This window comes from Jaculus jaculus, chromosome 13, assembly GCF_020740685.1.
Source record: "Jaculus jaculus isolate mJacJac1 chromosome 13, mJacJac1.mat.Y.cur, whole genome shotgun sequence".
Taxonomy (NCBI): Eukaryota; Metazoa; Chordata; class Mammalia; order Rodentia; family Dipodidae; genus Jaculus; species Jaculus jaculus.
The window spans coordinates 23161309-23188453 of record NC_059114.1 but is presented as its reverse complement, the minus strand read 5'-3'; the positions used below and the strand labels follow the sequence as shown (position 1 = coordinate 23188453).

General features: G+C 52.5%; 1 protein-coding gene across 1 annotated transcript in view; it reads right to left on the bottom strand.

The window, feature by feature from the left end:
- Sh2b3 (SH2B adaptor protein 3) overlaps positions 1-25935 on the bottom strand; it is a 29888-nt gene extending 3953 nt beyond the window's left edge. Inside the window, exons 1-2 of the mRNA XM_045132925.1 lie at positions 25813-25935; positions 16630-17373 (exon numbers count right to left, since the gene is read on the bottom strand). Of these exons, the coding sequence (XP_044988860.1) occupies positions 16630-17373; positions 25813-25917 (849 nt within the window). The 5' untranslated portion in view covers positions 25918-25935. The remainder of the gene's footprint in view (positions 1-16629; positions 17374-25812) is intronic.
- Positions 25936-27145: the final 1210 nt, after the last annotated feature.

Below are 27145 nucleotides of genomic sequence, written 5' to 3'. Positions count from 1 at the left end.
ATCTTCCCCTACCCTGACCCCCAGGCCTCTCCATTTGCTTGCAGTCTCCCCTAGTATTTGTGGGGTGAGGCACAGAACAATGTGCCCCACAGCTTCCCAGGCACCATCCACAGATCCCAGAAAAGCTGTGCTGGTGAGGGCCTCCCGCCACCTGGCCTCCCCTCTTCCCCACTGGTGAGCTGGTCCTTACCCAGCCCCATCATCACACCAAACTTAAGAGAGCCGAAGCCTCTGAGCCAAATACAAGCAGCCGCAGAGCCCACAGCAATTCTAGGCTGATGGCACCACTTACTGCAAGATGGGTGAGATTCCACCTCCCAGGTCCTGCAGGAACTTGGTGGTCCACTCTTTGACCTTTGGAACCAGGTGCTCCAAGGGGGAGGTCACCCTTTCCCTGCCCTCCTGTTCCCTCCCTGCAGGGTCACGAGACTGTAGGATCTGCTTCCAGCAGAAGCCCATAGTGAAAGAGGTAGGAAGGACAGAGGATATAGTGGACTTCTTTCCTCCCTCCTGAGGCTTTGCCCATGGTCACAGATAACCAGGTCCTTCTCAAAAGTAAAGGGGGTCCCCCTCCAAGCCAGCTAGTGCAACAGAAGAAGGGTTTCACTTGTGCCCATGAGACATATCTGGAACATAAGAGTTCATGCACTCACAGGCCAGATGCTTGACACTCCTCGTATTAAGGATCAGCAGACACCAGTGGCCTGACCTGGGAGAGTAAGAAGCAACTGGAGAGCTGACACCCCACTTGAACTACAGTGCAGGGGAGGTTGTTAGATGCCTCGGACAGTGGGGAGGGGGGACTTCTAAGGAACATGGAAGCACAGTATGGATGGAGATGGGGACCCTGCTCTGCTGTCTTCATAACCAACCTCCATTTTGACTGCTAGCAAGCAATCCCAGGAGGCCTTGCCAGCCCTTTGTGCTCAGGAACACTAGAGGAAATAGGCAAGGCCCTGTCTCTCAATTCCATCTTGGCCCAGTTCCCAGTGTGCACTGAGATTAATCAGCGAAGCCGCGGCTTTCACTCTTGACTGGGGTGGCCTTCAGGATGCCTCTGTCCCCAAAGTGACATTCTGAAGAGGGCAGCAGTGGGGAGCCAAGCTGAGGTTCTCTGCACGTGCCACAGCCAGAGTCTGAACCTAGGCCAAGGAGGATCAAAGCTCAGTGTTGACACGGAGATGCCTGGTGGTGTGTGCTCAAGCCTGCATCAGGCTTGTTGAACAACAGGGGGTTAGAGGTGATGGGAGTCTCTAGACTAAGCCCTGGAACTGTCAGCAGCTACAGGAAGGACTAGGGCCCTCAGGTCGGATTCCTCGCTCACGTGCCTTCCAGGTCATCCCTGGACTTTTGGTGAGCAGAGTGGCCACACCATTTCAGAGGTCCACAGTGGGAGCAGGAGAATGTCACTGCTCACTACCTCCTGCAGCTTCTGCTTGTGAGCAGCATGTGTGCTAAGCCCCACCACCAGGGTTGCCACTGCCCCTCCAGGGATAATAACCCATTTTACTATTTCTTAAGTCTTGGAATCCAGCCCTGTCCCTTACCACCCCCAGTGAAGGCTCTGCCCTTCTCCAGGCTTCAACGTTAAGCCAGTGCAAGGGGAAGGCCTGCCAGCGTGACAGCAGCACATTGCCTCAGGCTGCCCCCTTTCGTGATGTGCTCCTGTCCCTGACCAAACTCATGCCTCTTTGCCTACCCAGCTTAGTAACAGTAGGGTAGCCAAGGGCGGGGGGAGGTGACTGCATATAGGCAGATTTCAGGTGACAGCACAGCACTAACTGAACATTTGAGCTGGGGAGGGACCTAAAGAGAAGGGAGGACTCAGCAGGACAGTGCAGCATCCACGGGAGAATACAAGGGTGACAAGCTAGAACCAAGTCCTCTGGGTCCCTATGCTACTGTCTGGAAACTCTTGCACCAGCTACACAGTCTCACATGTGTCAAGGGACAGGGATGGCCTGTCCTGGCACCCATCAGTGTCTTTCAGGGTACTGACTGAAGCCTTGTGCTGGTACTCAACAATCTCTAGTGGGCCTACAAGGCACCTGGCCATGGTGAGGCCACACCAGCCTCAGAAGAAGGGACTAGCAGCTCCCTGTAGAGCCCCAGAAAGCAGCCAGCCCCTTCCCCCTCCCCCAGGCTGTAGACTAGAAAAGGGGCATGGGGAGACAGCAAGTGGGGGCCCTGTGCTTCATCTCATTTCCATGCTGGCCAGCTCCCCCCACCCACCCACACCTTAAAAGGTAGCCAGCCTAGAGCCTGGCTCCACACAAACCACACCCTGTGACTTGGGGGCAGCAGGCATTGACCCTAGAAGAAGGGCTGAAAAAGCTCAGTTACAACTCCAGAATCCTATCCGGCATGGCACTTGCCCCATCTCAGAGCCTGCATGAGTAGTGTTAATGGGAACTAACTAATACAGTGTTGTGGGTCAGTTATCAAAAGGCCAAGCCTGGTGTGATGGAGCAATTAATTGGGAGTTACAAGGCAGGAGGATTAGGAGTTCAGGGCAGCCTCTGCTATACAGTCAAATTCATCACTGAAACCTATTTCCAAAAAATACCCTGCCCTTCCTTACTCCAAAAACAGATTGTGGTCAGATTATAGGAATACCCAGAGAGTTAGGAGACAATCCTAAGAGGGACTTTGTCAAGAAATGATATAGCCGGGCTGGAGAGATGGCTTAGCGGTTAAACACTTGCCTGTGAAGCCTAAGGACCCCGGTTCGAGGCTCGATTCCCCAGGACCCACGTTAGCCAGATGCACAAGGGGGCGCACGCATCTGGAGTTCATTTGCAGTGGCTGGAGGCCCTGACGCGCCCATTCTCTATCTGCGTCTTTCTCTGTCACTTTCAAATTATTTTTAACAAAAAAAAATGTTCAGTTAAAAAAAAAAAGTGAGTTGGGTGTGGTGGCACACGCCTTTAATCCCAGCACTGAGGAAGCAGAGGTAGGAGGATCACTGTGAATTCAAGGCCACCCTGAGACTCCATAGTGAATTCCAGGTCAGCCTGGGCTAGAGTGAGACCCTACCTCAGAAAAAAAAAAAAAAAAAAAAAAAAAGATATAAACAGCAGTCCACTAAGGGCTCTGAGAAAGGGGCTCAGGGTGAAATGCTTGAATCTCCAGGACCCACGTCAAAGCTGGGCACAGCAGCACACACCGAGTACTCCAGTTCTGGAGGACAGGAAGATCCCTGAGATTTGCTGACCACCTAGTATGTCGAGACAGGTAAGCTATACGTTTAGTGAGCTGGCACGCATGCACACACAAGGTATAGAGTGACTGAGGAAGACATTGGATAAAGATGTACAGACACATACAAAAGCTCTATGTTCAAGCCGGGCGTGGTGGCGCACGCCTTTAATCCCAGCACTTGGGAGGCAGAGGTGGGAGGATTGCCATGAGTTCGAGGCCACCCTGAGATGACAGAGTTAATTCCAGGTCAGCCTGGACCAGAGAGAGACCCTACCTCGAAAAAACAAACAAAAAAGCTCTATGTTCATACAAAGCAATTGGTTGAATTTGTATGTCCCTCAGCTTCTGCCCTCCCTCAATAGCCTTAGTCAGCTAATACAGATTGAAGTGAGAAAAGATGTCATGTTGCAAACTCCTTAGGCATGTGTGATAGCCATGTCTAGACAAGGGACCCTAAGCTGCACCTCCAGAGACCAATGGATCGTCCCTCTAGCTCCAAGCCTTGTATGGGCCTGAGGATAGTATGAGGGAAGCCCCTGGGGTGTGCTCTGCCTCCCCTCCACAAACATCAGAATTAGGGTGGGCCTCCACCTCTGATCTGCATGCTCCAGAGCTGTCCAGAGGCCAGGAAGGCTACTAGAGAGGACACTGCAGTTACCATATAGCCTTTGGGAAACACCACCACAGGCCAGTGCTGGAGCATAAAGTGCCTACTGAGAATTTCCCAGGGTGGGGTCCACAAGCCAGCAACCCTTCAAAGTTGTCAAGAGGATGCACAGGAAAGAGTATCACATGGTTGAGTGAAGAGACAGAAGTGTTACAATCAAATAAGGGTGGGGAGTGGGGAGACCAGTGCCTGGGGTTTGAAACCTGTAAGGACTTAGGGGTGGGGAGGGCTGGGTACACCCCCTACCTTGCTAAGAAGCTCTATCTTTCTCTCAAAAGCAAGGCATATGCTTAGCATTGGCTGGGTAAGAGCAGCCTGGACCAAGGGAGTCCTGGGAGACTTCCATCCAAGTGAGAAGTCAGGCTAAAATCAGGGTAGCATCCTGAGGCCTTAGTCAACTGCCATCAACCCATCAAAACACTTCTCAGTTTAGATCAGCAGTCCCCCTCCCCCTAAGTCCATGGACCCTCCCTCCCACTGCTCCTGAACATGGCACAAGCACTCAGAGCCATCAATCCTGCTGATCCTTCTACCTGAAAGACATGTCCCCACTCCATCTTTTTTTTTTTTGGGAGGGGGGGTTCTAGGTAGGGTCTCACTCTAGCTCAGGCTGACCTGGAATTCACTATGTAGTCTCAGGGTGGCCTCACACTCATGGGTGATCCTCCTACCTCTGCCTCCCAAGTGCTGGGATTAAAGGTGTGCGCCACCACGCCTGGCCCCACTCCATCTTTACAATTCTGGCTGCCTATAGACTGAGCTTAGTTCAAGAGTCTCCTCCCTTAGGGAGGCTCTGCCTCTAAACTCCTAGACCTGGGAGCTCTGGGAGACTTGGCTCTGCTGAGCACCAAGCCCAGAGGTGCTCACTCATTTACACAGTGTGCACTGTAAGCACCGGCCCCCTCCTGTACTTTACTCACCCAAGGAGACCTACAAATAGGTGACAGGAGCCACTTCAGGCCAAGTGCATCCAGACGAGGGGCAGGGAGGCAGTACTGGACAGCCCTGGTGCTCCCAAGAGCATTCATTTCTGAGAAGTCCCCATTGCAAACTGGCCATAAACCTGGGGCAGAGTGGCTTGAGACAGAGGGAGGAGCCAGGATGCCTGAGCTCTTCAGCCACATTATCTTTCAACACTACCCCACTGCCAGCTCCAGCCCTGGATTGCTGTGCTGCAAGTTCTCAGTTTTTATCAGGCAGCCATGGTTTCCTGTGCTGCAGCGGCCTCTGCCTCCTGCCCAGACCTCCCTGAGGCCAAGGCAGGTCAAGAAGGCATTTGGAGAACCTGCAGATAGGTGGTAGGTTGCATGGAACACTGGGTGCTGGCCCTGGCCTGGGAACGTCTTGGAGACAGTGGACTGTGGAGTTCACCCCTGTGTCCTCGAGCTCCTCTTGGGAGAATGGAAGGCACTAGGTCAGTCTCCGTGAGCTGTCCACATGCTAGGAGTACTTTTGCCCCCAACTTGATAGGACACTAGGACCAACATCCACTTTCAAAGGTACCTCAAATGCCTTATGTCAGCCACTTCCTGTGTGACCCTCAGAAGTCCCTCTGTCTCTCCCCAAGGGACTGGAGAACCTTCCAGGAAAGCCAGACAGGCAGTTACCTCCCTTACTCTCCTGGAGACAGCCCCTCCATTCAAGTGCCAGACACAGAGGTCCCCAAATGGGACAACCCTGCTCACGAGATCCACTCCCTTCAGGCAGGCAGCATGCCAGGTCATATTAACTAACCACATGGGAGTGGGTGGCACTCGAATGCTCTGCCTCACCCTAACATGCTGGGATGGAAATATAGGGGACACCTTGGCCTCCTCATTCCCATCAGAACCACAGGGCCGCCCGAAGCCCATACCTGCCTGTGGCTGGCTGTGAGGAATGGCATGGCGCTTTGTAGGGTTGACACCTTCTTCAGATTGTGCCCTCCATAGCCTTCCTCCTGAGGTGCCACACAAGGAAAACCAGCCCAGGAGATGTGAAGCAGTGCAAACCCCAGTGGCTCCCAGTCCTTGCTGCCTGGTCATCCTGGTCCACCCATGGCCAGTTCTGTCTTCCCCAAACAGCTAAGCTCCTTAGCACCAGGCCAGGCCACACCAAGTCCCAGGTGTGGGGAGCGGACTCAGGTCTGGGGTTGATGGCACAGGCCGTAGAGCTGAAACAGAGCACCCGTTTCCCACCTCCACCGAGCAGGAGCAGCTGGGGAAGTCCCGGCCCAGTGGTGCGGCCTCAGTGTCCGCTTGGTGCTAGTGAGGGTGGAAAAGGCTGTGGTTAAGAAACAACACATTGCCTCTGTCACCAGCCTTGGATGGGGGAGTATACCAGAAGCCCAGGACCATGGCTACTGCTGCCTTTGAAGAACAATGATTGATTCTGAAGAGGTGAAACAGACAGGCTCTGGGGCACGGGGACAGGAGAAAGGCTCCTGGCCACCTGGCACATCACCCATTCCCTCTACAGCCCTGAAAGCCCACATCCTTTCTACCTTCAGCACAAGTTTCTTGAGCACTTACTATCCATGACCCCACTGTGCTATATGACCCTGACAAGGCATTGCATGGCCCTTATACTAAACAATGGAGTCACTGGGCCACAAAGAATAAAGCCAGCTGGAGTAGGTAACCAAAACAGAATAGCAGAAAACCCTGGGAACTTCTTCTTAGCTGATCCCAGGGCAGAGAAGAAGGTCTTTCTAAGTAGGAAAAGCCGCCAAGAGTGCAGGAGACCATGGCCTGCACTTGACACACCTGAAGGACCTCACAGGTGAAGGAATGTGGGTCTGCTTCCATGGTGGCATCCATGATTGGTAGAGCGCCTGCACGTGAGCACGAAAAAGGCACACAGAAAAGCAAACCTAGTGGACAGCCAAGGAGGCTGGGGAGGTGGCAGAGAGCCCTGGTGTCGCATGTGCCAGGCCCAAAGTTCAGTCCCCTGTACAAAGTGAAATCCCCAAGAAACAACCCGTGGAGATGGGAGGCTGGTGGCCGCTGGGGAACAACCACTGCAGGTGTGGCAGTTCTTCCTAAGGGCGATGGAAATATCCTGGAATTGAGTAACAGTAATGATCCACATTTTGTAAATACACTAAGACCAAAAAATTGTCATCACGACTTTGTTGTTTGGTGCGTTTGGTTTTTGGGTTTTTGTTTGTTTTTGTTTTTCAAGGTAGGGTCTCTCCCTAGCCAGGCTGACCTGGAATTCACTATGTAGTCTCAGGGTGGCCTCAAACTCAGGGTAATCCTCCTACCCCTGCCACCCAAGTGCTGGGATTAAAGGCGTGCACCACCACGGCCAGCTTCTGATTTTTGTTTTGTTTTGTTTGTTTGAGGTAGAGTCTCGCTCTAACCTAGGCAGACCTGGAATTCACTATGTAGTTTCAGAATGGCCTCAAACTCACAGCAGTCCTCCTACCTCTGCCCCAAGTGCTGTGATTAAAGGTGTGCTACCACATCCGGCTCTGCAGAAGGGGTCACAAAGTACTGCAAACATTAACCAGAATTAAAAAAAAAAAATTTTTTTTTTTTTTGGTTTTTCGAGGTAGGGTCTTACTCTAGCCCAGGCTAACCTGGAATTCACTATGGAGTCTCAGGGTGACCTCAAACTCATGGCAATCCTCCTACCTCTGCCTCCCAATTGCTGGGATTAAAGGCATGCACCACCAGGCCCGGCTAGAATTTAAAATATTTTTTTATTTCTTTACTTACTTTGAAAGTGAGCAAGAGGAAGAGAGGCGGCTTTCCATCTTATCTTTTGGGTCTCTCACTGAACCCAGAACTCACCCATTCAACTAGACTACCTGGCCAGAAAATCCCAAGGATCCCATCTATCCCATCTCCACCTCCCCAGCACTGGGATTACAGGTGTGTACCACTATACCTGACAATTACGTAGGCACTAGGGAACTGAACTCAAGTCCTCAGGCTAGCATGGCAAACACTTTACCAACTGAGCCATTTTTCTTTTCATTTTTCAAGGTAGGGTCTTGCTCTAGCCCAGGTTGACCTGGAATTCAGAATTCACTATGTACTCTCATGGTAACCTCAAACTCATGACAATCCTCCTACCTCTCCCTCCTGAAGGTTGGGATTAAAGGCATGAGCCACCATGCCAGCCTCATAATATTTTTTTAAAAAAGAGAAACAGGGCTGGAGGAATGGCTCAGCAGTTAAAGGCATCTGCTTGCAAAGCCTAACAACCCAGGTTTGATTCCCTAGTGCCCATGTAAAACCAGGTGCAAAAAATGGTGCACGCATCTGGAGTCCATCTGCAGTAGCTAGAAGCCATTCTCTGTCTATCTTCTCATTATCTCTCCCAGCTTACAAATAAATTTAAAAAAATATTTTTATAAATTGGGTGTGGTGGTACATGTCTTTAATTCCAGTACTTGGTAGATGAATGTAGAAGGATCCCATGAGTTCGAGGATACCCTGGGCTATAAAACCCTGAGTTCCAGGTCAGCCTGGGCTAGAGTGAGACCTTGACAAGGTAGAGACCCTACCTTGACAAAATAAAATAACAAAAAGAAACAGCAGTTCTGGAGAGATGGCTTAGTGGTTAAGGCATTTGCCTGCAAAGCTGAAGGACCTTGGATTTCCCAGAACCCACGTAAATCAGATGCACAAAGGGGCGCATACATCTGGAGTTTGTCTGCAGTGGCTGGAAGCCCTGGCGCGCCCATTCTTCTCTCTCTCTCTCTCTCTCTCTCTCTCTCTCTCTCTCTCTCTCTCTCAAATAAATAAAAGTAAACACTTTTAAAAAAGAATTAGCAAATCATACTCATAATCAAAAAGGATAAGATATTGAGTGTGGTGGTACACACATTTTATTTTTTTGACAGAGAAAGGAGAAGAGAGAAAGAGAAAGAGAGAATGAATGGGCACATCAGGGCCTCCAGCCACTGCAAACAAACTCCAGACGCATGTGCCCGCTGTGCATCTGGCTAACCCTACCTTGAAAAACAAAACAAAACAAAAAAAAAGTATGCTTGAAAAAACAAATAAAAAGAATAAAGACACACCAAATGAAAGAAATAGATAGGTACTACCACAATGTGACAGACATTGGGCCACAGGGGCTAAAGTATTTGTATGAGGTCCCAAGAACAAGGCTGCCTGAAGGAAGTAAGGTAGGAGGATTAAAAAAAGCCAAGGGCCCGGGCATGGTAGCACATGTCTTTATTCCCAGCATTCAGGAGGCAGAGGTAGTAGGATTGCGGTGAGTTCAAGGCCACCCTGAGACTATATAGTGAGTTATGGGTCAGTCTTGTCTAGAACAAGACCCTACCTTGAAAAACAAAAATCAAAAAAAAGCAAAGGCTGGAGAGATGGCTTAGTGGTTAAGGAGCTTGCCTGCAAAGCCAAAGGACCCAGGTTCAATTCCCCAGTACCCACGTAAAGCCAGATGCACAAGGTGGCACAAGCATCTGGAGTTTGTTTGCAGAGCTGGTGGCCCTGGTATACTCACTCATTCTCATTCTCATTTTCTCTCTCTCTCGTATCTCTCTCTGCTTACAACTAAATAAGTAAAAAATTAAAAAGAAAAAAGAAAAACCAAGAAGAAGACACAGATGGAGTATCCCTGGGGGTCGGGCGCACACAAGTTGACATCATGCCACAAATCTTTCAGTTGCTTTTGGTCATTTCTGTCATGACCCTGGTTAGGCACCCAGTCCTCCACCATCAGATTCCTCGATTACACCACTCTCAGAGGTAGTGTGGCCCCTTCCACTAGGCAGTCTAGAGAGGGGGGCAGAATCTGCCCGGACTTTAGACACCATTGGCAGCAGCTATGCCAGGGTCCCAGGTAGCAGCCACAGAAGGCAGGGTCCAGGGCCAGGTGGCTGCAGTATCCTCCAGTGAGGTGCCAGCCACTGCTCTTGGTCCTACCACAGCCTGGAGGGGAGATTGGAAAGGGGTGTGGGGCCCCAGAAAGGAAGTGAAAGGGAGGAAGCCCCTCCCCCATGGCAAGGCTGCTCAGCGGAGACCTTCGGTTTCCTTTCCATTCACAGAGCAGTGGGCGGGGGATTTCCACAGCCTGGCAGCATGCAGGGGATGCCAGCTGGTGCCCAGTCCTGCTGGCAGTGGGGGACAGCCAACTTGATGCTCAATCAAGGAGAATGCCTAGGCACTGAGCTCTGCAGACTTCCAATTCAAGGAAGCTCCTCGTCTTGTCTAAGCAGCTTCATCACTTGCCAAGGTCCTCACTGACCTGTTTTGCACAAAACTACCCAGGCAAGGCAAGCACCAGGACCCCACTGTTCAGAGTGGGCAACGGAGGCCCTGAGAAGCCAACTTCTCAGTCCAGAGCCACAAAGCAAGGACCCAGGCACTCAGACATGCCTTCTCCACGGCCCACCCTTCATCCCAGGCCAACTCACTGATTCACTGATGGCCTCCTGTCCCTCAAAAATGCACAAGACCCCAGGGAGCTGGGGCATGGGGGGGGAGGGGCAGTGGCCCAAAGATCCCAGGATGAGCAGTAACTGGTACCCTTCAACCTCCTTTCCTCAATTTGGGCACTTATTTTTTTTCCCTTGTTTTTTTGAGGTAGGATTTCACTCTAGCTCAGGCTCTCCTGGAATTCACTATGTGTGGCCTCAAACTCATGGCAATCCTCCTACCTCTGCCTCCCGAGTGCTGGGATTAAAGGCATGTGCCACCACACCTGGCTCCATTTGGGCACTTTCTGCCCAGATTCATGGAATTGGAACTGAAAGAAGCACACATAGACTGTTTCAGCACAGTCGGTTCTAAAACAAAGTATTTTTTTCAAAACTGATTTTCTCCAGAACCCAGTAAGGATGCAGAAAGGACAGCTATGTGTGTGGCAGGGCCCCTCCAGGAGCCCTGGTACCCCATTTGCCACCTTCCCCCACCAGTCCCAGTGGGTCCAGATCATGCCCCTTGGTTGCTGTGATATATGGGTGCCCTCTGGGCTGTGAGGACCTTCTAGTGTTTTTTTCTTGCCACTTTTGGGACCTAAACACACCCCCGGCTCTGGGGTCTCTAGCTTTTGATGCCCACACAAGACCCCGTTTTCACCTTCTCCACCTCCCAGCTATGTGGCTACAGGCAAGCCTCCTCATCTGAGTGGGTTTCCTCACGATCCTCCCTCTCAGGCTGTGATAAGGACTCCAGTGCTGGTTCAAGTGTGGTGACATGTCACAGGAAAACAAGAAGCCAATAACAAAGCAGCAAAACTCTGCCAAGGGCTCTGAACACGATGAACAATGGTCCACGGCAGGGCCCATCTTCCTAGGGTTGTGAACCCCTTTCCCACAGGCCGGAGACAAGGGGTCCCACGGTGCTAGAAGCAGGCTTCCTGCCACCTCCCACCACCTCCTCCCCAGCCCAGAGGAAACCACCAGGACAGCAGTAGCCAGCCTTCTTTCTGCTTCCTCTTTCCCACACGAAGAGGAGGGAGGGAGTCTGGGACAGTCTGACTTCTCAAGCCTCCTCACCCTCCTGTCCTTGTGCACAGCGCATGGGCAATCCTTCTGACTTATGACACCCTGGAGCACCTGCCACAGGCCCCACTGGCCCCCCATTCACTGCACAGGGCTGCCAATGGGTTTGACACACCCTGGGAGACCCAGGGCAGCTGCCTCACACCCACAGCACGTGGGCAAGGGCCAATCTAATCATCCAGAGGAAGGAACCAAGGCCCGGCCAGGCCAAATCTCTGGTAGTGCCTACGAAGACCCCCTTTTGCCCCAAAGACCCTAAAAGCCATGTATCCATGTATGCCAGCCAGGCCCACCAAATACTGTAAGCTAGGTGAGGAGCCCCAGGCTTCAGTGGCCCTGGACATTGGCCACAGGAGCTTTTCCTGGCCTCAGAGGCCCCAGAGGTGCCCCCGTCAGGAAATTTTGGGTAGCCCACGCTCAAGATGATGGTGGTGATGGCAACAGCATCAGGCTCAGCCCAGCAACGCAGTTCCAATGCGCTCTTGGCCATGCGACCACACCTCTCCAGACCTGCTGCCCCTTTCTTTGGAAAGGACAGTCACAGCAGCAGTTCTTCAAGAGCTGTCATATAGACCAGAGAGGCCAGGTTGACGAGGCCTGCTATATGGAACACCCACATTTGAGAGGCACTTTCCCCAGGGGACTCGGGTCCCCCCCTCCGGGGGGGGCCTCTGCACCTGCCAGTCCTCAGCCTGGAATTTATCCACCCAGATCTCGAGACCAGGAAGTCCTGCGGAGGAGCCTTCCCTGGTCATATCCCACTGGGGGCCACCCACCTTCTCCTGAGAGTCAAACCTGTCTGGGAAGAGCACCCCAGCTCCTGGCAGCTGTGGGTCACCACTGAAACCAGAAGCCAGTGATGCCTCTGCTCGTCTCTTGACGTCGTATAGCTGTAGGTATCTCTTCAGCTGCACAGAGGGGCCGTGGCCACCCGAGCACACGTACCACAGCAGTCCACTGCCGCCATACCTTCCTCACTATGAGAAGACTGACACTCCACATGGGAAGTAGGAAGGTTAAGGTCAGAGCCGGCCAGTGGGGAGCAGGAAACCAGCTTGTGAGGCTGAGCTGACCCTTGGGCCAGGGAAGACATAGGCTTTCCTGAACCTCTGTACTTCAAGGCTCTTGCTGGTCTGGCACTGGGCCCTTCCCCCAAGCCACCCAAGGGACAGCACTCAAGTGTGACTCCAAGCTCCACCCCTGTGTTCCCACAGCCAGACCAATCAGAGGTCAAGGCCCAGCACCTGGCACATACACCACAAAGACCAGGCACCCAGGACACCCCTGCTCCTGACTTTGCCTCACTGAAGCAATATGGCCTGAGCTTGGCGTGACCTGTGCCTTGAAGCTGGAAGACACCACCAGGCTCCTTGCTTGATACAGATACTCCAGACAACATCTTGGGCTGTGCCCTCAGGACTGGCAGCCATAGGCCTAGTCGCCTAGGGAGGTGCAGAGCTACAGGACTCCAGCAGGTCTTGATGGCATCTTCCAGCCAGGTCACTTGTGTTCTCAGCCCCAAAGTCTATAGTCACCATCCATACCACCACACGGCGCCACCAACAGTTACCTTCGCCAGCCACTGATCCCGGAGAAGGGACTGCAGAGAGGACCAACTGAGGCTAACAGACAGAAAGGGAGCTGAATCGCCTTTCAAAGCCAGCTCCATTTAACAGTTTCCTGCTACAGGGGCAGTTTTTCAAAGTTACATTTTATAGGGGCCAGAACTCTATATATAAGCTCACACGGATAAGACCAGTTATTAGATATTGGTGCCATTCCTATACAGTTTCAAGTATTTCTTTTTGTTCTTTCCTTTTTTTTTTTTTTTTTTTTTTTTTTTAATTGAGGTAGGGTTTTGCTCTAGTCCAGGCTGACCTGGAATTCAGTATGTACTCTCAGGCTGCCCTTGAACTCTACCTCTGGCTCTGGAGTGCTAGGACTAAAAGCATGTGCCACCACACATTGCAGAGAATTTTTTTTTCTTTTTTTCTTGTTTTTTTTTTTTTTTTAAGGTAGGGTTCCACTCTAGCCCAGGCTGACCTGAAATTCACTATGTAGTCTCAGGGTGGCCTTGAACTCATGGTAATCCTCCTACATCTGCCTCCCGCGTGCTGGGATTAAAGGTGTGCGCCACTATGCCTGGCATTTCCTTAAATGTTTTTGTTTATTTATTTGCAAGGAGAGAGAGAGAAGAAACAGAGAGAATGGGCAAGCCAGGGCCCTCAGCCACTGTAAACAAATTCCAGATGCATGTGCCCTTTGTGCATCTGGTTTTACATGGATACTGGGGAATCGAACCTGGGTCATTAGGCTTTGCAGGCAAGTACATTAACTGCTAAGCCATCTCTCCAGCCCAAGAATTTCTGTCTTTTTTTTTTTTTTTCTCTCTTTTGGTTTTTCAAGGTATGGTTTCACTCTGGACCGGGCGGATCTGGAATTCACTATGGAGTCTCAGGGTGGCCTCGAACTCATGGCAATCCTCCTACCTCTGCCTCCCAAGTGGGGGGATTAAAGGCATGTGCCACCACGCCTGACTAAGAATTTATTTTTTTGAGACAGGCTCTCACACAGTCGTCCAGGCTGGCCTTGAACTTGCAATCCTCCTGCCTTGGCCTCTTGAGTGCTGGGATGACAGGTAGGCATCATCATGCCTGGACTCATCATGCACTTAGAGTGTGTTTGCAGTGTAAGAGACCCTGGTGCACCCATATTCTACCATCTATTTTATCGATCAATTGATCTCATTTTTAATATATTTTATTTATTTATTTATTTGAGAGGTAGGGAGAGAAAATGGGCATGCCAGGACCTCTAGCCACTGCAAAGGGCCTCCAGAAGCATGTGAAACCTTGTGTATCTGGCTTAGGTGGGTCCTGGAGAGTCAAACCAGGATCCTTTGGCTTTGCAGACAAATGCCCTAACTGCTAAGCCATCTCTCCAGCCCCTATTTGTTCATCTATCTTAGTGGATAAAGCACTTGCCATGGAAGCATGAAGACCCGAGTGCAGATCCCCAGAATCCACGTAAAAGCCTGAGACCACAGTCCCAAAATCTGTAATCCCAGCACACCTAGGGCAAGATGGGAGGCAGAGGCAGGAAAATCTCCTGGAAGCTCCAAGCACAACTGGCTTGGCAGGCGCAGCAGAGAACCATGAGAAACCCTGACTCCAAAGACAAGCCCGGTTGTGCAGCCTTTCATCCCAGCACATGGTAGGAGGATCGCCCTGAGTTAGAAGTCACCGAGATTCCATAGTGAATTCCAGGTTGACCTGGGCCAGAGTGAGACCCTACCTCGAAACACCAGAGAAAAACAAAAGACAAAACACAAGGTAGAAGTCAAGAACTCCACCCAGGGTTGTCCTCCGACCATCACATGTGCACGATGCTTATGCATGCCATCCCTCATACCCACGAACATATCACACATAGAAGTCAGCCCACAAAGTACCAAGACATTGCAGCACAAGAAACGTCAGCATGCTTTGTCAAAGGCAACTCACCAAAATAAACCCCTTTGGCCAGTAAATGTAGACATTTTCAAAGACATAAAGGAAACCCGGGGACACCAGTGCACACTCACCTGAACTAAACCCGGGGACACCAGTGCACACCCATCTGACCTACGCTGGGACACAATGGTGCACACTCACCAGAACAGCTGTACTGACTAACTCCAAGTGCTGGTGAGGCTGTGGAGTCAAGGGCCCTTACCTCCTGCTGCTGGGGTCATATACCCGGACAGCCTCTTTGGAAAAAGGCTAAGCATACATTATGGTATCATCCTGAACACTGTTTCCAGAAATCACCCAAGAGTAATGAAAGCATGTTTCTCTAAATAGAGCTATATGCAAATGTCACTGCACCTCTCAAAAGTAAAAGTCCCCAAGAAAGCACTAATTATCCCAGGACCTGGGAGGCTGAGGCAGGAGGATGGTGAATTCAAGGCAACCTGGGCTCTACAGCAAGACCATCTCTAAGAAACAAAAATCCAAAGTGCTAAGCATTCCTTAGCACGTGATGAGGTAAATTAACTGTGGGCAGTGGCAGGAGAGCAGCGCTGTAGACTCAAATGGGATGCAGCCAGAAGCACACAACACCTTCAACTGAAAATATGATGTGGACACCAGGAGCCTGCCAAGGTGACATATGGTGTCATGCAAGAACAGAGACGAGCACGCCTTTAATCCTAGCACTCCTGAGCCTGAGGTAGGAGGATTGCTGTGAGTTCAAGGCCACCCTGAGACTACATAGTGAATTCCAGGTCAGCCTGAGCCAGAGTGAGACCCTACCTACATATCCAAGCCATGAAGACAGTAGGCAGGAACAGGTATGGAGTGCTGGCATGGGGACGTGCAGAGGGCCCTGGTGGCTGGGTCACTTGGTCAACACAGGTTCAGGGTTGTATGAGACTACAGCGAAATTTGGAAAAGTCACTTCAAGGAGAGAACTCTGACAAGCCCCTGGACCATTCTCACAGTGACCACAGTTCCTTTCCTTTAGAGGACTGATGGACAATTCATCACCCTGTCCTCTCCAGTCCAAAAATATCTGTCCACTCAGTGACCACCTGTCTCCACTACCCTGACCAGGAACACCTGAAGATTGGGCTCACATGGCAGATGCTCGTCCTGCAGGGAGGCCCTTCAAAGGACAAAGTCCACAGAGAAGGAAAAGAATCCATGTGAACTGCCAGCACACCGCACCCCACTCAGATGGGGTTCTGTGGCTGCTGGAGCACAGGGGAGTATAGCCAACGGTGCAGCAGACTGCCCAGGAGATGAAGTCTTTAAACACGAGAAGGGAGAATCTGACGTGGATGAAATGGGTGAACTGCTAGGAGTTCCACAGTTTTGAACCCTTTAGAAATAAAAGCTCCATACAGCTGTATCAAGATCTTCACGCACTCTGAATCAACTGTCCAAAGCCTGCATGTACCTGCCAGGTGAATGAAAACAAAAGGTGTCTCTGGTCCCTCTGGAATCCTTGACCACCGCTCCTGGAAGCTATCAAGGTCATCAGAAATTGCCCAACTCAGAGAGGTATGCAGAGTTTGCAACTGGACCTAATGTGGTGGCGCAGAAAAAGGGGCCCTGGATGGACAGCTGCACAAGGCACATGAGATGATGCAGGTGTGGAAGACAAAGAACGTGAGGCTTTCCTGTTCCCCACAACTCCAAGATAAAATGCTCTTAGCTGAAAAGGGCTTTCTTTGGGAAACTGTCATCATCATACCTCACTGCCTAGCTCTTCCCACCAAGAATGGCAAGCTGGCTCAGTAGTGGGCCCGGGTGCCTACCTTGGGCGGGTCGAAGAGCTCCAGCGTGCAGTCCCGGCCAGGAGACCGGCGCAGTGTCAGTCTCCCCCGCTGCCAGCGCGCGCCACTGTCCATGGATGCCTCGTCGGCCAGGCTGTACCGCAGAGTGGCCTCCTTGAGGGCCTCGATCGGCGGTGGCTCTCGAGCCAGGCTCCAGGGCAGCAGCTTCCGGGCCAGGCCGGGCCTGGCGGGAGAGTCGCTGGCTTCGGTGGCGCTGGAGGTGGCGGGCAGCTCCCCAGCCGAGCGGCGGCGGAAGATGTGGCGCAGGCTGCGGCGCAGGTGCTGGAAGGCGCAGTGGGGCCGCGGCGGGGCCAGCTCCTCGGAGCTGCGGGACTTGGGCAGGCCTGCGGCGGGGCCCGGGCCGCAGCAGGCAGTGGCCTTGGTCGACGGTCCCCGGCCCGTGTCACGGTAGTCGCGGCCCGGCTGGCCGTGCCCGTGGCCCTCGCGCACCTCGCGGCAGAAGTAGCGCTGGAAGAGGTCGGTGAACTGCAGCGACACGAGCTCGGCGCGCAGCGGCGCGTGCTGCGGGTGCTGGCGCGCGAACAGCCAGTACTGGCGGGCCAGCTCCCGGGCGGCGGCGGCCGCGTGCAGCTCGCAGAACTCGCTCCAGCCCCGCGGCGACGGCGACGAGGACGGCGACGCGGGGGCCGAGGACGACGCACAGCAGGCCGCAGGGGGCTGCAGGGTGGGCCCATTCATGGCGGAGAGTGAGGCGGGGTAGCCAGGCTGAAAGACAGAGGAAGGGCATGAGCACACCGCTGGCTGGATATCCACAGCATGGTCCTCCCACCCCAAGACTCCAAGCACAGCTGAAACCCAGCCCAGGCGCCAGGAACTAGATAGGCAGAGGGTAGAGCAATCACATGGGTGAGGTGACCAAGAGAGGAGTCTTACCCAGCCTGAATCCTTTATCACATTACTGAGGCAAGTAAGAGCCAAAGAAAATCCAAAGGTTCTGCAAGACCTGGTGGCGCACACCTTTACTCCCAGCACTCAGGAAGGAGGAGGGAGGAGAATCGTTGTGAATTCAAGGCCACCCTGAGACTACATAGTGAATTCCAGGTCAGCCTGGACTACAGTGAGACCCTATCTCAAAAAAACCAAACACACACACAAAAACACACACATACTCCAGAGGTTTTGAGAGTAGCAAATACAGCCTAGTGGTAGAGTACTTGCATAGTATCAGGCTCGAGGCCCTCAGTTCAATCCCCAGCACTGCATAAATTAAAAATTTAATTAAATAAATAGGTGTGTGTGTGTTTCCCCAGGGGTTTTCCGGTAACTTTCCATTTAGTATTTTGGGATGTGGGTGATCACATGTTACTGAACATTGGAGAAGGAGGACTACTGTTCTTCAAACTGCCACAGGTACAAATTATTCACACATCATAAAAAAATTAAATTACCACTAACACCCAGTGCTGGTGCAGATGTGGAGGAATAGGCACTTCTCTATCTGTGAAAGGTTGGAAAATAATCTGGCAAGACCAATTATAAATCCATAATACCATTTTTTTAAATGTATTTATTTATTTATAGGGGAGATGGGTGCGCCAGGACCTCTTGCTGCTGCAAACAACAGATGAATTTCACAGTGAATTCCAGATTTGGATTCAGATTTGGTTCCTGACTAGAGTGAGACCCTACCTTGAAAATCCAAAAATATAAATTAATTAATTTTTTCAAAAAGGGCTGAAGAGGTAGCTTAGTGGTTAAGGCATTTGACTGCAAAAGCCAAAGGATCTCAGTTCAATTCTCCAGGATCCATGTAAGTCAGATGCACAAGGGGGTACATGCAAATGGAGTTCAGTTGCAGTGGCTGGAGGCCCTGGCGTGCCCATTCTCTCTCTCCCCCTTTTTCTTTCTCTCAAATAAATAAATATTTTAAATACATATATTTAGGGGACTGGAGTAACAGTTTAGCAGTTATGCATTTGCCTGCAAAGCTTAAGGGCCCGGGTTCAATTCCCCAGGACCCACATAAGCACATGTGTCTGGAGTTCGTATGCAGTGGCTAGAGGCCCTGGTGTGCCCATTCTCTTTTTTTCTCTGTCTCTTTCTCTCTTATAAATAAATAAATAATTAAATACATATGTATATATTTATTTATTTATTTAAAAAAAATAAAGACGTTTTAGCCAGGTGTGGTGGTGCATGTCTTTAATCCTAGCACTCTGGAGGCAGAGGTAGGAGGATCACCTTGAGTTCGAGGCCACCCTGAGACTACATAGTTAATTCCAGGTCAGTCTGGGCTAGAGTGAGAGACCCTACCTCGAAAAACCAGAAACAAAAATACATTTTACCTATTTATTTATTTATTTATTTATGAGAGAGAGAGAAAATGAATGGCTGTGCCAGGGCCTCCAGCCACTGCAAATGCCTCTAACCAACACTGCAAATAAACTCCACAGACGCATGCGCCACCATGCACATCTAGCTTACATAGGTTCTGGGGAATCAAAACTTGGGTCCTTAGGCTTCTCAGGAAAGTGCCTTAACCAATTAAGCCTTCTCTCCAGGCCCCCATATCTCATTTATAAAAGACAAACTGGTGCATACAACAGAGGTATGCTTGCAAGACGGTTCCCACCAGAGTTTATAATAGAGAAACAGTCACAAGCTAGATGCCAAGTGAGTAAAGCTGGACAACAGAGGGAAACTGCACCTGTCTATAGTGAATGGGCTCCACCTCCAGGAGCGCTCCAAGGCACGACATACCTGGAGAGCAAACCATGTAACAGTGCACTGATCCTTTTAACATGAGCCCATAAAGCAAGAAACAGGTTATTTTCAAACTGCAGTTTTTATGCGCACAGTAACAGAAAGGCTTTGCAGGGGCAGGCCCAACCCAAAACACTGGAGACTGGGAAGGAACCAAATCTGAGGTACAGAGAAGTTACCCAAGCAGCTATTACCTATCTCTAGAAAACATGGGTAAGGACAAGGATTCTAGAACTTCTCACTAGCTCCATGCCTGGTTATCTTGTTCTCTTCCTCAGTTTCTCTCCTATCAAGGGCGAAACCTCCCCTTGGCCTCTCAGGAGAACTACAAACAGTGTGTGAGCTAACAGAAGGGAAGGGTTAGGACCAAGAGGCAGCTCAGTGTAGGTTGGCCGCTATTTTCATTTCAATGTCACAGAGACAATTATTGATGTCCCCGCACTAAAAATGAGACAAATAAAAAGGACTAAATTGGCAAGACTCACAAAGGGTATGAAGCGAGGGCCTATCCTGATGGGGCCTTTTGGACAGGCAGATGCATGCCTGTTCAACCCAACTAGGGGAATCTGGTCTATTCCTGGCTAGCTGAGAAAGCATCCTTAGACACAAGAAAATCAAAATGACAGTCACATACCACCTCCCAGCCCTTGGAGCTGAAGGGCTCCAACACTTGCTGTTACGTATTAGTATCTGCTCCTTCCTAAGCCTGGCCAGGCCTGGGCCCCACAGGGGACACACAGCCGCACCTGCTCTTCAGGACCCGGATCCCTGTAGCACACCCTGCATGGATGGGGTCTTCCAGGGCCTCCCCTCATAGGCAGGACAGCGGTCAAGTACACAGGCTACAGGTCCACAAGGGCCAGGGTACAAGAGCCACCTCCACCCTTTCCCTCACTCATTTCTGGATGAATGGGCCTTCTGTGTAAGCCACACAACAATGAACGCAGACATTTAAAATGCCAGTGGGTCCTCAGCTGGAACTCTTTTTCTCTTAATTTTAATTTTGATGATTTTTAAAAATTTATTTATTGAGAGACAGAAAGGGAGCACCAGGACCTCTAGCCACTAAAAACAAACTCCAGACACATGTACCAGTTTGTGCATCGGGCTTTTACCTAGGTACCAGGGAATTGAACCCAGACCAACCACTGAACCATCTGAACTCAAACCCTTTATGTAGCTACCTATGACCTGACCTACCGCCCCAATTCCACCGCACCCAGCTCGTGTTGTGCTGGGGCTGGGTGCACGCTAGGCAAGTACTATACCCACTGCTTCCCATCCCTAGTTCCGGAATGAACTTCTCGACATAAATGCACAGTAACCAGTATCACCCATCAGCCACTGCCCTCTCTGTCCATACCGATCCCTTTGCTGGATTCTGTCCCTGTTCGCCCTGGGTCAAGGAGCCCAAACCCTGCAGGGCCTTCCGTACTCCCTGCTGTTGATGCCAGGGCAGGCAATCCGCTCTGATGTCCCTTAAGAGGGGTGACACTGGCTGTGCACCCACCACACGAGCACTGTTCTGACCGCTTTTGCAGAGACAGACTCTCAGCTTCAAGGAGTCCTGGGGTGCAGCTCCCACCCCACAGTTCCTGACCAGAGTTCAAACGCAGCTCCCTGGGTGACATGAAGGGCAGAGCTACTGCTTGAGTCAGGAATCACCAAGTCTACCAACGGGTTCGAAAACATCATGGGGACATGGGTGGCAGGAAGCACAACCACTCACAATAAAACAAAAGACTCAGGCTGGAGACATGGTTTAGCAGTTAAGGCACTTGCCTGCAAAGCCTAAAGACCTACGTTCAATTCTCCAGATCCCACAGACACATAAGGAGACACAAGTGCACAAGGCTTGCACATGCACACAAGGTGGCGCATGCGTCTGGACTTCGACTGCAGTGGCTGGAGGCCCTGGCATGACAAGTCTCTCTCTCTCTCTTTCTCCCATAAAAAAAAAAAAGGCCAGTCTGTTGTGTGTGCCTCAAAAAAAAAAAAAAAAAAAAGACTCCATTCAGGCTTGTTCTGCCACCCCACCCCCACACTGTACACATTCACTCCTTTAATGCCTACCAAAGGAGCAGCCTGTCTTTGGGCCCACATGGGGAAATAAAGGCATGGGAGGTGGGGCGTGCCCAAGGTCCTGGAGAGGACAGAGCTGGGAGCACTGGCACAGATGGAAGCAACACTGCTTTCTGTCCATCCCCGACTCTGGAATGTGCCTGCCACTCCCTGGGGCTCACTGAGTTGGTCTCCCTGAAGCACCAGCTGTATGAATGAATGCACCCCTGGGGTTGGGCAAGGCTGGCTGGTGCTCTAGTCTCAGGTCATGCTCCCAACTCCCAAGTGGAACTCCAGGGACGCCTATGGGACCCCCATCCCAATGGCCCCAGAGCCGCCTACGCCCCAGCCTATTCTCACAGTGCACGGGAGGACTATTCTTATCTGGGTCTCCATGTCCCACCCAGCTACAAAAAGGAGGAGTTCTGGAGAGAGGGCTTAGCAGTTAAGGTGCTTGCCTGTGAAGCCTGAGGACCCAGGTTCAATTCCCCAGTACCCACATGAGCCAGATGCACAAGGTGGAACATGCATCTGGAGTTCATTTGCAGTGACTGGAGGCCCTGGAGTGCACATTCACTCTCTATCTGCATCTTTCCCTCCCTCTGCCTCTCAAGTAAATAAAAGGGAGTTGTGGGCTTTTGGGGCACTCTCCAGGCAGGCACACTCTAAGAACCACTGTCTGTGGCAGGCTGGCACTGCTGAGAAGCGAGTGGCTGACGTTGGTCATTACTGCTAATGTTAGGAGGGCAGCAGGCAGGGGAGTCAGGGCTGATGCCTGGGAAGCCAGAGCCTAGCGAACCTGACTGGGCCAGGCTGCCATGGGAGCCAGAACAAAGGCCTTCTCAGGGGCCAGGCCGGAAACCACCAGCCAGAAATCACCAGTGGTCAGCAACAGCCCCAGCCTGTGGGGGGACTACACCAGAGGGGTTTTTTGGTCAGGGTGGACTGGCACCAGGAAGGCGGCCCCCTCCCACAACTTGGCCTAGACTGTGGCATTTACTGTACACATGCTGTGTGACCGATGAAGGGCAGTGACTACCCTGAGATCCAGGACAGAAGAGATGTGGGAAGAAAGCAAGGACTTAGGTGCAGGGCCCAGACATCCAGAGACTAGTCTCATGGGTTGTGAGGGTGGGAGCCCAAGTACTGTCCTCATGAGCCTCCTCCCTTACAAAGGGACACTACCTTGCCTGCCTATAAACTGGGCTTTGGGGCTAGGGACTTCCCCAAATCTTCTGCTGAGTATGGCCTGGGAAATAGCTGCCCGAGGAAAAGCTAACCTGGACATCCTGACACTCCACCCTCAAGTCCCCTCCTCCCACAAACACCTGAGGCAGCAAGCTCCATGCTACTACCTCCACCAGCAGGGGTGATCTCACTTAGGACCCTGATGTGTCCCAGAGGCCTGCCATGGGCAATGAAAACCAGCAATACTGGCACCAGGAGCCACAGGCAGCCCAACACAGAGACGCACACTGAAGCCCTGCCAAGTCATTGGTGAAAATGACAGCTGGACAGCTGGAGACAACTCTGAGCTGAGACCCCCAACCCATGACCCCAGAGACTGGTTCAGCAGCTTCTCAGCTCAACCATCACCCCATGTAGTGAGTAATTCTGCCCTTTGATGAGTGCAGAGAGAGACTCACCACCCATGACTTCACCTGCTGAAGTGACAGTGAGCTGGGTGCAGAATCTCAAGAGTAAGGCCCTCAGGCGACTCCTGGAGTCACCTACTGCCCTGGAGACATTTATCAGTGGAGCCCATCAGAACAATTCTAGCTTCTTCTGTCCCCACCTGACATCCTGGTCAGCCACTGTCCCAAGTAGGCTTCTGGAGGTGGGGAAGAGTTGGGAACTAGCCCCTGAGAGTACCAGGACACAGCCTCCTTCTCCTTGTCATTACTGCTATGGTTAGCACAGGAGTTAGGGCTCATGCCCACCAAGCCAAAGCCTAGGGAGCCTGGCAGAAGGTGTACCACAAAGGGAGACAGCTGCCTGCAAGCCTCCTCCACTCTGCTGTGTGGGCATAGCAGGAAGGTGCGTGGACACGGTCTGTCCCTTGGGTATCCCTCCACCCATATGACCCTCTCTGGGACTCTGCTGAGACAACATCCATGTGAAGTGTGAAAGGAGAGTCTACCTCCCCAACAGAGAGTTTGCACTGTGGGCCTGCCAACTCCCTCACAGTCCAGCACCCCCCCCCATGAGTCAGCCCTACAAGCAGGGCACAGACTTCCTCCCTCCCAGGCCTCCCTGGGGGCTGTCCTGGGCAGCAGCAGCTCCCCCCTGCTGGCGGGGAGGGGACGCACATCCGGACAGGCCCCCTGGGACTCCAGGCCTGGCTCGTGAGGAAGCCCTGGGCCCAGCCCCCCCTGCCGACCCCTGACTGGGTGGCGTGGGAGGAAAAATCTTCCAGCCATCTGCTCAGCTGCTGGGTTTCCGGGCCGGCTGGGGTGGAGCAGACTGCCAGGAGAACCTGCTCCCCTGGGGAAGTGTCCCTTGCCCTTGCTGGGCAACACACTGGGCAGTGAGACCCCGGACACTGACTAAAGAGACCCTGCTTGGCCCAGCCATGGGGCCCAAGCAAGTGGTACATAGCCAAGGACTTCAGGCCAGGCCTGGGACCTGGCCCTTGGAAACTAGGAGCCAGGGTGCAGGGCTCTTGGGTCCAGTTAGACCTGACTCAGCAAGTGGCCCTCACTGAGTCACTTCCCCAGGCAGCCTGCCAGCCTCAGTTTCCTCAGGGAGAGCAGGCAGCTGGGAATGGGGTCTCACTGAAGTGAACAGCACCCCCAGAAACTCTCCTGACAGAGATGCTCAACACCCAGGAGCCCTGGAACCATTTTCCCAGGCAGCTTGGCAATTAAGTGCCAGCCCCACTTAGGCATTAATAGCAGTAACTTGCACTTATTAAGTGCCAACTACATGCCAGCACTGGGCATGCCTCATCTCTAAATAACTCTATTCTTCAGTACCCCCATTTCAGACGAGAATTATAGCTCGGAGAGAATAAGGTCCAAGTCCAAGGTGGCACCATGAGGGTAATTACAGCCAACCCAGCTCCAGTCTGTACTCCTTGCCAAGCTTATTCTTGACACAAAAACCCTGGAGAGGGTGGAGACTCTTGGTTCCCCTTGGGCAGGTCCCAAGAGCTGTCAGGTAACTTGCCCAGTGCCTCACCACTGGAACTGGCAGAGCCTAGTTTTGTCTTCAAAGTTGTGTGCCATTCCAGAGAGAAGTGAAAATTGAATAGGAAAGGTCTCTCATTTTAATAAATACCAAGAATGATATATATTACAACTCATTGAGTGCCAGAACCAGTACCAAGTATCTCACACGCTGCCTCATCAGGTTGTGTAACTGTTACAACCCTTCCACAAAGGCCGAGTTCACTGTCTCAGAGGAGTTAAGTGACACACCCAGGGATTCACAACAACAGGAGGTCTTTAAGCTAGGCTAAGCAGCCTCAGAAGGCACAAGGACACAAACTGAACCCCAAAGGCCTTCTCTGCAAAGGGTGTGGCACTGGCCTAGAGGAGGTGCAGTTAGTTCCTGTGTGGTCCCTGGAATCCTCCATCAGGCTCTTTATGTTAGGGAAAGCACCCTTCACCCCTCACTGGGGGGACAGGGTCCTGAGCCTGGCAGCCAGGAGGGCCCTCCCTACAAGTGTCTCTAGCTGTGTCCCCAAATCTACCTTGGAGGTGGAAAACAACCTACCATGCACCAGCTGGCCCAGACACACAAGCTGACTGCCACAGCCGCGCTGTTTAAAGATCCCATTCATATCAGAAGCCCCGGACTACAGAAGGCTGGGGTGCTGGACAAGCGGGGAGGACCGGAAGGAACCAGATAACAATCCCCTCCTCAAGATAGCCTGTCCTCCCTACTAAGCCCTGACAAGTAGACACCCGCATGACAGCTGAGGAGAATGAGACCAGAAGCACTGTCACCTCACCCTCCCTCCCTCCAAGACTGAAAAGACTCAGGGGAACTGACCAGGGATGTTCCCCATGTCAGCTGGTAACAAAAACGATGAAGACGGTACAATGACACTAACAACCAGCCTGTGACTGAGCCCTGGTCCTCTCCTAGCTGGTGCCAGTGTAGGTGCCTTTTACACACCGCCTCATTAAAACTCCACCGCACACCTGTTCGTACTCATTTCGCAGAGGAAAGCGGGGTGGCCCTCAGCCTGAGAAGCCACAAAGAGACTCCAAGCTCAGCCTCTAAGACCCTTCTGTTCCCACCTCTGCCACAGCTGAGCCACTGAAGGCCCCACATCCTAACCCTGGATCATCTTCAGGCCAGCCCCTTCCCAGCTGGCTTCCCAGCTGTCCCCTGTTGCTCATGAGGACTCACACAAGTACCAGGAATGCTCACCTTTGGCCCAGAAGGACGTCTCTTCCAGAGGAGGGGCTGTGGATAAAGCTCAGCAAGTGTCTCCAAACCCTTCCAATTTTTCCAGGGGCACCTGGCTTGTCCCATGCCCAGCCCACCAACAGCCTCTGCCTGCTCTTTTCCCCACTAGGGCTGGATCTCTCTTCCTTATATATCTCTATGATGGATCCTCCCAGACACTGCATCCCAGTCCCTGGGGAGGCCCACTGTCCGTGGGAGGTCAGTTGGTCTCACTGCCCAAACAAGGCCTGGCAGCTCGGCAGAACTCATGGCAAGCAAGCTCTTTTCCCAGGCCAGGGGGTGTGTGGGTCAGATCACAGCTCTTCCTGTCCCCAAAGCTCGACCCTGGCCCAGCAAGTGTCACCTTGCCAGTCCCTCTCTCCAAAGCCTCCACCCACTGCCCCGATTTCGGATTTCACTTCCTCCAGCTCAGCCCGGCCTGGCCATGCCTCTCCTTAGAGGCCCCCAGCTGCAAGGGGTGACCTCCTCAACCACATCATTGTGGCCTGGGATTGGGGAAGAGAAACAGGAGAATGAGGAAACTCAAGAGAAAAAGCAGCAGAAAAGGCAAGCAGAGCCCCCCCCTTCCCAGTTCCTCAAATGCAATCTCTGGCCAGCCCCAAAAAAGGGTGGGGAGGGGAGGAGATTTTTGCACCAGAATTCAAAGACCCTGAAAGACTCTCTAGGCAGTGCTGAACCTGTAGCATCCACGCTCCGCCACTTATTTTGATGAAGGGATGGAGACCCCTAGTTATGCTGAACCCCCTCCAAGTTGCGTGGAGTGTATCTACCAGAGCCAGCCCACCTGGACAGGGCGGAGGGGCTTCCGGAAGTGACAAACCTCGCAGCCACATGGCCTGGACTCAGAATGCGTGGGGGGCTGGAGGGGAGGCGCATCCTCCCGCCACCATTCCTCACAGCCTCAGTTGGACCACTTACACTGGCCAGACCCCTGGCGGTGACCCTCAAGCCCCTCGGCCGGTCACAAGCTGGGAACCGCTCCCTCCTCCAGTCAGCAGCTTTAAAGGGGGGTCCGAGGGTCGCTCCGTTACCATTCCATGCCCAGCACGTGGGTGGGTGCGCGGCGGTGTCGCAGGGGCTGGGACCTGGTCACCCCACCCCGGAGCACCTCCACGCGAATCAGCGGCAAGGCAGGACAAGCTCTGGGGCCTCCTCCTCCTCCCCATGGCCCTCCCAGCTTACCGAAGAGAGAGGGGGTCGGGGCCCGGCCGGCCCATGGCGTCGCGCGCCCCCGGCCCTTGACGCGTCCTCCACGGCGCGCTGGCTCGTCGCTCACGGCGCGCGGAGAGCAGCA